Source organism: Nerophis ophidion, linkage group LG06, assembly GCF_033978795.1.
Source record: "Nerophis ophidion isolate RoL-2023_Sa linkage group LG06, RoL_Noph_v1.0, whole genome shotgun sequence".
Classification (NCBI taxonomy): domain Eukaryota; kingdom Metazoa; phylum Chordata; class Actinopteri; order Syngnathiformes; family Syngnathidae; genus Nerophis; species Nerophis ophidion.
In genome coordinates, this window is record NC_084616.1 from 41556875 (window position 1) to 41572514 (window position 15640).

Sequence of the window (15640 nt, forward strand, 5' to 3'; positions counted from 1 at the left end):
GTAGAGATGAAGTAGTCTTGTGATTTTTTCCCACACCTACATATTGCGCTCTACCACGGTATCGAGCACTATTCTCCGGATAATCCAATCAAGACATATTCCGCTCCAAATTGACATTTGTTGAGCACTGTACGACGATCCGAAATGGAAAAGTTCAGCATCGACTACTCCACGAAGAACATTCCCATACCCGCGCAGAAGGACTACAAGCAAAGACTCATAGAAAAGACGGAACACTTCCTAAGAAGGATGCGGTGGAAAGCACACTTTTTCCTCCACCCTGAAACAAAAGGAACGCAAAAGGAAACTTACGGATTCAAATCTACCAAGAACCCACCCACAGTCAAGGAATTAAAGGACTTTGAGAACGACATGCTCAAAATGATACAATCAGTCAAATTTAAGCCAGCCCGCAACCCATTCCTCACCAAGCTGAAAAATGACACGGAGCGCATCAAGAAAGTAAGCAACCTCATCATAGCCGCCGATAAAACCACAAACTTCTACAGAATGGACATACCAGAACATAACTCTTTACTGGACAAAAGCATCACCAAATCATACAAAAAAGCGCAACCCAACACTTTACAGAACATCCACCTGGAAAACAAGCGGATCGCAACCGAACTGGACATTGAGGACAGGGTGGACGCCACAGCCAACAAAGAAGCCTTCATCACACTGAAGGACCACAAACCCAACTTCGCAAATAACCCAACATGCCGACTATTAAACCCAACTAAATCCGAAATAGGAAAAATCAGCAAAATAATCCTGGACAGAATCAACGCAAAAATCAAGGACAAAACACCACTCAACCAATGGAGAAATACAGCAGCAGTAATCAGATGGTTCAACAACATCCAAGACAAACAACAACACAACTTTATCTCCTTCGACATCGAAGAATTTTACCCTTCCATCACGCAAGACCTACTGACCCAAGCACTAAACTTCGCCTCGGACTACGACTCAATCACAGGCAACGAAAGAAACATCATCATCCACGCAAAGAACTCCATACTCATCCCCAACAGTACACCATGGCAAAAAAAGAACAATTCAACATTTGACGTTACTATGGGGAGTTTTGACGGAGCAGAAACGTGCGAACTCGTTGGGAGTTTCCTCCTCTCCCAGCTTGCTAGCCTCAACCTGAACCTTGGTATTTACCGTGATGATGGACTGGCAGTGTGCCGCGCCTCGCCAAGGAGCAGCGAGAACACCAAGAAGCGCATATGCCAAATCTTCAAAGAAAACGGCCTACGGATCACGATTGAAGCCAACAAGCAAACCGTCAACTTCCTCGACGTCACTTTCAACCTGAGAAATAACAGCTACCAACCATTCACGAAACCCAACACAACACTCCAATACGTGCACCACGACAGCAACCACCCACCCACCACCACGAAAAGAATACCTACCGGAATTAATAAAAGGCTATCGATGCTGTCATCCAGCAAAGCTGAATTCGACCAAGCAACCCCCCCGTACCAGAAAGCACTTGATGAAAGCGGATACAACTTCACCCTCACCTATGAACCCACCCCAGGAAACCAACCAAAAAAGAGCAGAAAACGAAACAACATCATCTGGTACAATCCGCCATTCAGCAAAGACGTCTCAACCAACATCGGCCGCAAGTTCCTCACTCTGATCGACAAACACTTCCCCAAAGGCAACACCCTAAGAAAAATATTCAACAAGAACAACATTAAATTGAGCTACAGCCGTATGAATAACATGCAACAAATCATTTCAAACCACAACAAAGCAATTGCAAAAGGACTGCCTACCCCCAGACTAAACGACTCTGAAACCAATAATGAATGTAACTGTCGCAAGAAACCTGATTGCCCTCTCAACGGAAGGTGCTTACAGACATCAGTCGTTTACCAAGCAAAGGTAATACGCAAGGACATTAACACATCCGACACGTACGTAGGATTAACCGAAGGAGCGTTCAAAACAAGATGGAATAATCACAACGCCTCCTTTAAAAACCAGACTTTGCGGAATTCTACAGAACTCAGCAAACACATTTGGAACCTCAAAGACAATAATGTTGAATATTCAATAACATGGCAAATTCTTGCATCCAGCACACCTTACAACAGTGGTAATAAAAGATGCAACTTATGCTTAAAAGAGAAACTGTTTATTATATGTCATCCAGAGCTATCATCCCTCAACAAGCGCAGTGAAATCATTTCAACATGCCGCCACAGGCGGAAACACCTCCTAGGTAACACATGAGCCAATCACCACACCCTACGCCTGCTTGTACCCACCCACTCTGTGCTCTATATAAACCATTGTATGTGAATGCTTCCATTAAAATCTCCTGATGATTGAGGGAACCCCTCATGAAACAGATCTGTAGAGATGAAGTAGTCTTGTGATTTTTTCCCACACCTACATATTGCGCTCTACCACGGTATCGAGCACTATTCTCCGGATAATCCAATCAAGACATATATATATATATATATATATATATATATATATATATATATATATATATATATATATATATATATATATATATATATATATATGTTTGTCAATCTTGTTTGGTGTGGGTTCACAGTGTGTCGCATATTTGTAACAGTGTTAAAGTTGTTTATACGGCCACCGTCAGTGTGACCTGTATGGCTGTTGACCAGGTATGCCTTGCATTCACTTGTGTGTGTGAAAAAGACGCACATATTTTGAGACTGGACCGGCTCGCTGTTTGTATGGAGGGAAAGCGAATGTGACGACAGGTTGCAGATGACACTAAAAGCAGCGCCTTTAAGGCACGCCCCCAATATTGTTGTCATGGCGGAAATCGTGAGAAATTCGGGAGAATGGTTGCCCCGGGACATTTTGAGAAGGGGCACTGAAATCGGGAGTCTCCCAGGAAAATCGGGAGTCTCCCGGGAAAATCGGGAGTGTTGGCAGGTATTTTTAGAACAGACTTGGGCAAATTAAGGCCCGGAGGCCACATGCGGCCCATTGAGCTTTTCAATCTGGCCCGCCGGACATTCCGAAACTGTAGCTTCCTCTAATGACTGTTAGTCTTCAACTATACAAGGTATTTCAATGGTTGGAATCTGCGCTTATGGATGATATACTAGTTAATATGATAATCTAATTATTTGCTATGGTCATCTTCGTCACAGCAGCTCAGACAAGGCACCAAACAGTATGGGCGGGAAGCGTTTCCACAGACGCGGAAAGAGATTTTCACTACAAAGTTCTATAGCTTAGTGATATATAGAATGGAATAGAATATAATAGAAAGTACTTTATTGATCCCTGGGGAGAATTCAGCAAATATCAGATATATCAGATGATAGGTGGGTTTATTTTGTACCCTTCACTTTCATAGTTCCCTGTTTGTTGCATTTTTGTTGCGTTTCACTTGATTGTAAATTATGTCGATCGAAAGAGGGTGTGACATTCATATTTTGCCAATATTCAGTGTTTTATCGTTCATAGAAAAAATTTAAATTCTATTACGTTTTTTAAGGCAGTCTGTCATAATGTTTTTAGCATTCAATCAGACATTATTGTGAGGTTTTGTATTAGTGTTCCTAAAAATCGATATACCAGCCCCCAGACACATTTTTTTCTCTAAATGTGGCCCCCGAGTCAGAATAATTGCCCAGGGCTGGTTTAGAAGGAAACTGTTGGTATTCTGTATAGTTTTCCAACGAGCATGTCTCGGTGTAAAGCAAAGCCACGACAAAGAGGGTGCAGCGCGTGGTCATAGCGACCTTGTCGTGTTTTAAATAGCGCACGCAGCTCATTTCTCGCCACGCTCCAGTTCTGACCTTGCAACGCTTCCTTGGCACGGTCCAGCTCTTGCTCCTTCTGGGCCAGCTGCATGCGGAGCTCAGTGGCAGAGAGTACGTCAGCAGAGCATCCTCCTTGGCTCTCTTCCAGGTCCTTACTCAACATATCCTTCATCTGGCGCAGCAGGTGCACCTCCTCCTGGAGCTGGGCCACCTCCTCGCGGAGCAGGACTGCAACACACAGGAGAGATTGGATGAGACGTCGAATATTTCGATGTAGACTCTAAAACAGGGGTCACCAACCTTTTTGAAACCAAGAGCTACTTCTTGGGTACTGATTAATGCGAAGGGTTACCAGTTTGATACACATTTAAATAAATTGCCAGAAATAGCCAATTTGCAAATTTGGCATCGTTGCCATCTTCCCACTTTTCATGCGTGGCAACAATCCATGCAGAAACATATAAACAGCTTGTGCATGCCACCCAAACACTTGGCTGGACTGAACATGTCTGCAAAAAACTGCCCTTTTTCCAATATTATACAAACAGAGTAGAGCAGGGGTCACCAACCTTTTTGAAACCAAGAACTATATTTGGGTACTGATTATTACGAAGGGCTACCAGTTTGATACACACTTAAATAAATTGCCAGAAATAGCCAATTTGCTCAATTTACCTTTACTATACAATTTACCTTTTATATACATATATAAAAAAATGGGTATTTCTGTCCGTCATTCCGTCGTACATTTTTTTTTCCTTTTACGGAAAGTTTTTTTGTAGAGAATAATTGATGAAAAAAAACACTTAATTGAACGGTTTAAAAGAGGAGAAAACAGGGAAAAAATGAAAATGAAATTTTGAAACATAGTTTGTCTTCAATTTCGACGCTTTAAAATTCAAAATTCAACCGAAAAAAAGAAGAAAAAAAACTAGCTAATTCTAATCTTTTTGAAAAAAAAAAAAAAAAAATTATGAAACATCATTAGTAATTTTTCCTGATTAAGATTAATTTTAGAATTTTGATGACAAGTTTTAAATAGGTTAAAATCCAATCTGCACTTTGTTAGAATATATAACAAATTGGACCAAGCTATATTTCTAACAAAGACAAATCATTATTTCTTCTAGATTTTCCAGAACAAAAATTTTAAAATAAATTCAAAATAAGATTTAAATTTGATTCTAAAGATTTTCTAGATTTGCCACAATATTTTTTTTTAATTTTAATCATAATAAGTTTGAATAAATATTTCAGAAATATTCTTCGTTGAAAAAACAGAAGCTAAAATGAAGAATTAAATTAAAACTTATTTATTATTCTTTACAGTAATAATAAAAAAAAATACTTGGACATTGATTTAAATTGTCAGGAAAGAAGAGGAAGGAATTTAAAAGGTAAAAAGGTATATGTGTTTAAAAATCCTAAAATCATTTTTAAGGTTGTATTTTTTTCTCCAAAATTGTCTTTCTGAAAGTTATAAGAAGCAAAGTAAAAAAATAAATGAATTTATTTAAAGAAATAAAGACCAAGTCTTTAAAATATTTTCTTGGATTTTCAAATTCTATTTGAGTTTTTCCTCTCTTAGAATTAAAAATGTCGAGCAAAGCGAGATCAGCTTGCTAGTAAATAAATACAATTTAAAAAATAGAGGCAGCTCACTGGTAAGTGCTGCTATTTGAGCTGTTTTTAGAACAGGCCAGCAAGCTACTCATCTGGTCCTTACGGGCTACCTGGTGCCCGCAGGCACCTCGTTGGTGACCCCTGCTCTAAAACAACAAGCATTCAATTCTTTCCCTCACGTTTGATGTTTCGATACTTCTCTTGTTTTGGAGCTCATTAAACTGTGCACGTGGTCTTGATGTTGTGGCCGCTTCAGTGCGGCCCTAATTTAGCATCAACGTACGAGGACACTGTTTCGTTTTTAATTTAGATAACTGCGGTGCCAGTTAATGAGTCGATGAACAAAAACACTGATAACGTGTGGGGCTTGATTGATCTCTGCTTAAAGAGTAATTACAAAATATACAGAGAAGGATATCTGTTGAATACGTAACGTACACTGGGATAAACAACACAATGAACAAAGAAAATGAAGGTAAATGAAAGAGGGTGTCAAAAAAAAAAGATTTGGAATGAATCGTGATTCCAGTTTGGAACGATAATCGATTAATAATGGTTTTATTATTTTTATTGTTGTTTTAATATCTCCTGTCCAGCCTTATTTCTATTTGACTTTATTAAATGGTACATGGGTTGTACTTGTATAGCGCTTTTCTACCTTTTTTTTAAGGAACTCAAAGCGCTTTGACACTATTTCCACATTCACCCATTCACACACACACATTCACACACTGATGGCGGGAGCTGCCATGCACAGCGCTAACCAGGACCCATCAGGAGCAAGGGTGAAGTGAATTGCTCAAAAACACAACGGATGTGATTAGGATGGTAAAAGGTGGGGATTGAACCAGAAACCCTTAGATTGATGGCACGGCCACTATCTCAACTTCGCCACACCGTCCCCATTAAATGTTTATCACAGGATCGGTTATGTGAATAAGCACATAGGAGTCCCAGTCCACGGTTCATGCCCGGGAAAGGGTGGAGTGCCATTTGCGACTTGGGAAGGAGATCTTGCCCCATGTGGAGGAGTTCAAGTACCTCCGGGTATTGTTCATGAGTGAGGGAAGAGTGGATTGTGAGATCGACAAGGCGGATCCGTGTGGCGTCCTCAGTAATGTGGACTCGGTATCGATCCCTTGTGGTGAAGAAGGAGCTGAGCCGGAAGGCAAAGCTCTCAATTTACCGGTCAATCTACGTTCCCATCCTCACCTATGGTCATGAGCTTTGGGTTTTTGATTGATTAGTTGAAACTTGTACTAGTAGATTGCACAGTAGAGTACATGTTCCGTACAATTGACCACTAAATGGTAACACCTGAATAAGTTTTTCAACTTGTTTAAGTCGGGGTCCACGTTAATCAATTCATGGTACAAATATATACTATCATCATAATACAGTCATTACACAAGTTAATCATCAGAGTATATACATTGAATTATTTACATTATTTACAATCCAGGGGGTGGTATGAGGAGGGTTTGGTTGATATCAAACGTCCTTTCGGTTATGACTAAAAGGACAGGATCACGGGTATAAGAAGCAGAAATTAGTTTCCTCCGCCGGGTGAAGCTCTGTCATCCGGGAGGAGCTCAAAGTAAAGCTCATCTACATCGAGAGGAGCCAGATGAGGTTGTTTGGGCATCTGGTCAGGATGCCACCCGTACGCCTCTCTGGGATGTTTAGGGCACATCCTACGGGCAGGAGGCCACAGAGAAGACCCAGAACACATTGGGAAGACTATGCCTCCCAGCTGGCCTGGGACCGCCTCAGGATCCCCCGGGAGGAGCTGGACGAATTGGCTGGGGAGAGGGAAGTCTGGGCTTCCCTGCTTAGGCTGCTGCCCCCGCGACCCGACCTCGGATAAGTGGAAGAAAATGAAGGGATGGATGGAAATGGGTATAACTTTATTGAACAAAGCTGTTTACGGATTTTATGGAGGAATGTAGTTATTCATACTACTGGTACCCAATGTTATTAAAAAGTATGGATTCCGAATCGAATATCGTTTTGAATCGATTCTGAATCAAATCGTGATGCTCAAAAATTGAATGGAAGTGAATCATGCGGTGCCCAGAGATTCACAGCCCTAGTATATGAGTCTTACAACATTGTAAAAACAGTGTTGCAAACTTGACAACTTTCAAGCTAAATCTGGCGACTTTTCAACTCCTTTTTGGTGACTTTTTTCTCCAAAGTGGCGCTTGCCAAATCTGGCGACTTTTCAGCTATTTGGAGACATAAAAGCACTTATCACTCTGCACTGAATGTGTTTAAAAAGCAGGGGGTCAGGTTGACGATAGCCTCACGCAGCAGCAAAGCAGACAGGAGACCTGTCAGTAACTACAGTTTATTGCTACATCTATAAGGGCAAGTTATAACTCTACTATGCAAGGCGAAAGCCATTTATCAACAACACCCAGAAACGCCGCCGGCTTTGCTGGGCCCGAGCTCTGGACTGATGCAAAGTGGAAAAGTGTTCTGTGGTCTGACGAGTCCACATTTCAAATTGTTTTGGAAACTGTCGATGTTGTGTCCGACGGGACAAAGAGAAAAAGAACCATCCGGATTGTTATAGGCGCAAAGTTCAAAACCCACCATCTGTGATGGTATGAGGGTGTATTAGTGCCCAAGGCATGGGGAACTTATACATCTGTGAAGGCACAATTAACGCTGAAAGGTACTGTAGAAGTCGTTCCCTACCACTTTCACGGATACCACGTCACAGGAGGCAGGTGTGCTGTTTAACAGAGTTTTTATTCAGCATATGATGCAATGCATAATCTTCCCAGTACAATCTTTTCAGATGTCTGTCTCTCCAGTTTCTCCCACCACCTCCTCCGCTGGCCGCTCACTGTTTAAGACAACAGCTGATTAGATTAACACGTACAACCTGCGAAATCTAATCACCTGCCAGCTGTGTCTCTCTTTCCCACACATGCCCCGCCCCTAGTCAATGATGCTCCGCCCTCAACACCATTGACTGAGACAGTGACCTTTTGCACCTGCAGCACGCTAACCACACCCTCACCCCACAGGTCCATACAGGTTTTGGAGCAAAATATGTTGCCATCCAAGCAACGTTATCATTGAAGCCCCTGCTTATTTTGCAAGACAATGCCTAACCACGTGTTACAACAGCGTGGCTTCATAGTAAAAGAGTGCAGGTACTAGACTGGCCTGCCTGTAATCCAGACCTGTTTCCCATTGAAAATGTGTGGCACATTATAAAGCCTAAAAACCCAGAACGGAGACCCGGGACTGTTGAACCACGTAAGCTGTACATCGAGCAAGAATGGGAAAGAATTCCACCTAAAAGCTTCAAAAATTGGCCTCCTCAGTTCCCAAATGTTTACTGAGCGTTGTTAAAAGGAAAGGCCATGTAACAAAGTGGTAAAAATGCCCCTGTGCCAACTTTTTTTCAATGTTTTGCTGCCATTAAATTTTAAGTTAATGATTATTTGCAAAAAAAAATAATATATGTTTCTCAGTTCAAACATGAAATATCGTGTCTTTGTTTAATTGACAAAAAAATTGCTAATCATTGTAGTTTGTTTTGTATTTACGAATTACACAAGGTGCCAACTTCACTGGTTTTAGGTTTTGTAGAAGTGATGATACGCAATGCTCAGTGCAGATCAGCGAGGGGCCAGGACAGGAAAAGCGAATTGCACCTAAGTCCATGCAATGGCCTAAAAAGTGCTGCCTGGGGGTTGTCAACTTAAATAGTAAATGGTAAATGGGTTATACTTGTATAGCGCTTTTTTACCTTTTTAAGGGACTCAAAGCGCTTTGACACTATTTCCACATTCACCCATTCACACACACATTCACACACTGATAGCGGGAGCTGCCATGCAAGGCGCTAACCTGGGCCCATCAGGAGCAAGGGTGAAGTATCTTGCTCAAGGACACAACGGAAGTGACTAGGATGGTAGGTGGGGATTGAACCAGAAACCCTCAGATTGCTGGCACGGCCACGCTCCCAGCTTGGCCACACCGTCCCCTAAAACTTAAACATTGTTTATCTATTATTAATTATATATTATTAGATATTACAGTAATCAGCTTTGTTAACTATAAAACAAAACTAAGATATTTGTGTTTTGTTCAGTTAGTTTTGCATATTTTAGTTACATTGGATGGCCCCGCTACCCAAACCCTGCACAGTGCACCATATCTGTTCTGCACCAATTAGGATTATCCCTAAGAATAACATTGTTCATGCATATATGTTGTATATAAAATACAGCATATTAACAGGGTTTTCTCCCAAACCCCAAAAGAGATTGGAGATTCAAGGAGAACATATATTATGTCTGCAGATTCACTGCAGAGGAGATGAGCATTGGTGTGATCATGTAAACTGTCCGACTAAGATAGTCAGGAGGTTCAGGGTGGAGAGAAAGGCTCTCGATTGAAAATAGTTAAGAAACACGCCCGTTTTTCAATGTCCACATAACCTCTAACTTGGCAAAGACGCATGCATTGAAATTGTGCGTTACAAATGACACTCCCGAGTGGGAGCGCGGTGCCCTCCAGTTGTACACAAACCCGTGAAGCGTCCAACCCGCTGACACGGCCAACTACTTCGTGGCTCACAGAATGACCTCATTTTAACTGCAAAATGCATTTTTACATTGTTGCGATTGATGTATGCAAATTAATGGAGCGAGTGCAATTGGCTTGTAGTTGATACATTTATGTATAAAACATGCAGCTTATACATCGCTTCAAATTGGTCTCTCCAGAATTACGAATTGTTTAGAGATTTCTATATGTCATTGCAGATGAAAAGCCTGAAATTACAGATACAAAACTGTAAATATATTTGCTTATTGTAATGTAAATATTTCAAAATATAAATATTACAAACATAAATACATTTAAATAAATTGCCAAAAGTATTTGGCAATATACTCACATATGTACTTGAAGTGCCGTCCCATTCCTAAACCGTAGGCTTCAATCTGATGTGGGTCCACCTTTTGCAGCTATTACAGCTTCAACTCTTCTGGGAAGGCTGTCCACAAGGTTGCGGTGTGTGTTTATAGGAATTTTCCACCATTCTTCCAAAAGCGCATTGGTGAGGTTACACACTGATGTTGGCCGAGAAGGACTGGCTCTCAGTCTTCGTTCTAATTCATCCCAAATGTGTTCTATCGGGTTCAGGTCAGGACTCTGTGCAGGCCAGTCAAAGTTCATCCACACTAAATTCTGTCATCCATGCCTTTATGGACGTTGCTTTGTGCATTGGTGCACAGTCATGTTGGAAGACGAAGGGGCCCACACCAAACTGTTCCCACACGTTTGAGAGCATGGAATTGTCCAAAACATTTTGGTATACTGGAGCATTCAAAGATTATTTCACTGAAACTAAGGGGCCAAGCCCAACTCCCAACAAACAACCCCACACCATAATTCCTCCTCCATCAAATTTCACACTTAGCACATTGCAGTCCGAAATGTACCGCTCTCCTGGTAACCTCCTAACCCAGACTCCTCCGTCACATTGCCAGATGGAAAAGTATGATTCATCACTCCAGATAATGTGTCTCCACTGCTCTAGAGTCCAGTGGCGGTGTGCTTTACACCACTGTATCCGATGCTTTGCATTGGACTTGGTGATGTATGGCTTAGATGCAGCTGCTCGGCCATGGAAACCCATTCCATGAAGCTTTCTGCGTCTTGTACGAGGGCTAATTGGCAGGTCACGTGAAGTGTGGAGCTCTGTAGCAATTGCCTGTGCAGAAAGTCTTTCCACTATGCGCTTCAGCATCCGCTGACCCCTCTCTGTCAGTTTACGTGGCCTACCACTTGGTGGCTGAGTTGCTGTTGTTCCCAAACTCTTACATTTTGTTATAATAAAGCTGACATTTGACTTTGGAATATTTAGGAGCAAGGACATTTCCTGACTAAATTTGTTGCACAGGTGGCATCCTGTGACAGTTCTATGCTGGAAATCACTGAGAGCGGCCCATTCTTTCACAAATGTTTGTAGAAACAGTCTCCATGCCTAAGTGCTTGATTTTATACCCCTGTGGTCGGGGCAATTGATTAGGACACCTGATTGTGATCATTTGGATGGGTGGGCAAATACTTTTGGCAATATAATGTATTATAAATATATAAAACACTTTTAATAATTTCAGGCAATATTTTTGAAAAAATAATTAAATGTAAGCCACGATTGATTACAATGGCAGCTAACAAACAATAAAAAAAACAACATTTTTTTTTTAAACTGATCATTTGAAAAAAAAACTACTTAATTATTAAAAAACAAAATAAATACATATTTTATTTCAAGAAAATACAAGAACAGAGAATGGATAGAAAAAATATATCCATCCATCCATCCATTTTCTACCGCTTATAAAATAAATAAATATATCATGCATATATATTTTCCCGAACAAACATAATTATATAGCTGTTCGACCTAAGCCACTGCTGATTACAATGGCATCTCTTGCTGAAAATAAAGAGAATATCAAAAGGCAACATTTATGGACAAAAGCCTGCATGGTGAGGGCCTAAATCTCGGTTAATGGCATCTGCTCTTTGTCTCTGCGGGAACCAGCAAACAAATAAGTGCACTCACTGTCTTCCATCTCCGCCTCTACCCAATTTGATTGTCCTAATCAGACTTGGCCCCATTGTTATTACGGCTCAGCGAAACAATAAATTGGACCTCCATCCGAGAGAGTTTTCTGCAAAAGACGCCTGAAATCTGTGCATTTGCATAATAGCCCTTCTCTTATGAAGGCGATCAATGTCATTTCCTACTTGTGCATTTTGGGCTACAGTGATTGAACTGTCCGCTTAAATAATCCGGCACCATTTGTGTGAATGTTTTGGTGAGGCGGAAATAACAAACTATAAAGTAGTCCCAAAATATCAGCAGCGGACACATTTGTCGTCATTTCTGTCGACATCAAACTTGTGAGAAGACCGTGGAACATTTTTCAAAATAAATATTCTTTAGCGTGATCCTTGTCCTCTTCATTTTGTAAAAAATATGTCCAGGATATTTACTTGACTACGGAATAGGTGTGGGCACTACTAGGAAATGTGCTATTAATCCAAGTAATTGGAGTATCACTGATTATGATACACACACATTGACTTGAGTTGAGTTTGAGTTTATTTCAAACGTGCAAGCATACAATATGATACATCACAGTTTCCAGTTTCTCTTTCCAAAATGTTCAAAAAGGAGCAGGAAGAAGCAGAGCTTATTTAATCCTACCCCTTTTCTTTTACATAACAGTTGCTAACTCTTTTGCTCACTTCCTGTTCTTAATTTATTCACAATATACTCCATAAGTATTCACGTAATTTCAATTAAAGCCATTGAAGTTGAAACATTAGCTCTGTATCCATATTGGTTCTCTTCGAGTATTCTATTTTTATTTGTGAAACTCTCTAATCTGTTATCGAACAGTTTTTTAATGATTTTAGAAAATTGTGGAATTAAAGAAACAGGTCTATAATTTGTAAATTGATGTTTTTCTCCAGTCTTAAAAATTGGTGCAACTTTAGCTATTTTCATTTTGTCTGGAAATGTACCTGTTTGAAATGATAGGTTCCTAATATACATTAGTAGTCTTGGGATCTATTCAATGGACTTGAAACATAATCATTAAATAGTTTACTGAATTTTCCTCTAGTTCAGGGGTCGGCAACCTTTACCACTCAAAGAGCCATTTTGACCTGTTTCACAAAATAAAGAAAACTATGGGAGCCCCAAGACTCTTTTGAAATTTAGAATAAAATTACACAGCGTACAAAGTTTTTTTTTTGCTTTGTGCTATGTATTAACCAGGGGTCTTACACACGTGGACCACACTTTAATATGAAAATTTAGTATTAGAGTAGCCCGCAAGTTTTATTTGAATGCCGCTTGACAACATCACATTTGTCAACCATCTCAATTTTTCCGGGAGACTACCGAGCTTCAGAGCAACCATTCTCTCGACTGTCTGCTGGTTTTCACCCAAACAACAATAATAAGGGAGGTGCTATGATGACAATGTGTTTAGCGCCCTCTACAACCATAACAAACAGTTTACCAGCCCATTCACATGTTGTATGAGGCTTCTGCAGACACACATAAGCGACTGCAAGGCATACTTGCTCAACAGCCATACAGGTTACACTGAGGGTTGTGATATAAACAACTTTACCACTGCTACTAATATGCGCCACACTGTGAAAACCACACCAAACAAGAATGAAAAACACATTTCGCGATCAAGGCCGCACTGTAACCCAACATAAACACAACAGAACACAACAGAACAAATACCCAGAATCCCATTTATCCCGCTACCACTAAACCCCACCCCCCCCAACCATGCCCACCTCAACCGGGGGTGTATAATGCACTGTTGCCTATCTCAGCTACAATCAGGCGGAAGGCGGAATACACCCTGGACAAGTCGCCACTTCATCGCAGGGCCAACACAGATAGACAGACAACATTCACACTTGTTGATTGGCAACACTAAATGGCCTCTATAAATGCGGCACAAAAAGTTGGCACTATGACTAATAAAGCACAGATTACGCTGCAAAACCTACTCCATGGGTGCCCACACTTTTTCTGCAGGCGAGCTACTCTCAATTGACCAAATCGAGGGGATCTACCTCATTCATATTTATCATTTATGTTTTATTTATTTATAAAAGAGACGTTTTTGTTAACAGGTCAAATGTGTTTAATGATAATACATGCATGCGTAACACATATAGATGTCTTTCTTTCATGAAAACAAGAATAGAAGTTGGTGTATTACCTGATTCTGATGACTTGCACTGATTGGAATCAGACAGTAGTGATGATAACGCCCACATTTTTGAATGGAGGAGAAAAAAAGTCCCCCTTTCTGTACGATACCACATGAAAGTGGTTGGTTTTTATCATCTTATTTATCCAGCTTCCGTACATTTTACAAGAAAAAACATTGGCGGCAAATTCCGTAGCTTGCTTGAATGACATTCATGGCCCCTGAAGGTCTTGTGAGATGACGCTGGCTGCTGCGAGATCATTATTATCATGCTGCCTGCGCTGACAAAATAAGGCAGGCAGCATGAAACAGGGCTTTTATTGTGGCGATAGGAAATGTACAGTCGGCCTTTAGAGTTTTGACGGAAGGTACGATTACGCATGAGTCTGTTTAAATAAAAAGTGTTTCTCCCCTTCCTGTCGGTCATTTTTTCTTAATAATGATCTCGCAGCAGCCAGCGTCATCTAACAAGACCTTCAAATGCCGTAAATGTCAATCAAGTGACGTCTTGGTAAGGATGATGATCGCTAATTTTTAGGTCTATTTTTTTAAAAGCCTGGCTGGCGATCGACTGACACCCTCCTCGGTCAACTGGTAGCTCGTGACCGACGTAATGGGCACCCCTGACCTACTCCATTTCAGGACTATCAAATCATAAAGGATTGCAAAATAATAATAAAAATGACTTTATGTGCTACTTTTTGGTTTTCCAACCAAAACAAATGCATGAAAAAACTATTGAAAGCATCAATGACATAGCAAAGTGTTTACTCTCAAGGCAGCGCTGGAGCCCATCAACACTTATATCTTATATCAGCCATGACAACTTCTATCTCGTGCCAATTTCAACCTCGCTCAGAGAAGCCTATTAAACGGTGATGTAACACTGTGAAAAGAAAAGAAAAAAAGAAAAAAAATGCAATTACCGGTATAATTTTTTTTTGTATGTTCCATCTGTTGTGTTGCACTTGTGGGAAATATACTGCTCACTTACACCAAGTGTGTCCTTCTGAAGACAGAAGAAAGCAATAAAAATTGTTCAAAAGATTGATATTCATCGTAAATGCATGGCATCATGGTGTTATCTGAGAATTTAAGTGGAGGCTTTATTCTAGAACAGGGGTGCACACACTTTTTCAGCAGGCAAGCTACTTTTTAAATGACCAAGTCAAGGTGATCTACATCATATATACTGTACATATATATATATATATATATATATATATATATATATATATATATATATATATATATATATATATATATATATATATATATCCATCCATCCACCCCTACACCCTGGACAGGTCGCCACCTCATCGCGTATATACACTATCTATATATATATTATATATATATATATATATATATATATATATATATATATATATATAATATATATATATATATATGTGTATATATTAGGGGTGTAACGGTACA

The 15640-nt window shown here is 40.2% G+C and overlaps 1 protein-coding gene across 6 annotated transcripts in view; it reads right to left on the minus strand.

Moving 5' to 3' along the window:
• kazna (kazrin, periplakin interacting protein a) overlaps positions 1 to 15640 on the minus strand; it is a 519865-nt gene that overhangs the window by 74192 nt on the left and 430033 nt on the right. For 5 of the 6 annotated variants that reach the window (XM_061903797.1, XM_061903794.1, XM_061903795.1 and 2 more), the window contains one exon: positions 3822 to 4013. In XM_061903797.1, the coding sequence (XP_061759781.1) occupies positions 3822 to 4013 (192 nt within the window). Of the gene's footprint in view, positions 1 to 3821; positions 4014 to 8111; positions 8245 to 15640 lie in introns of those variants that run through there. The other variant, XM_061903799.1, reaches the window with a different exon arrangement.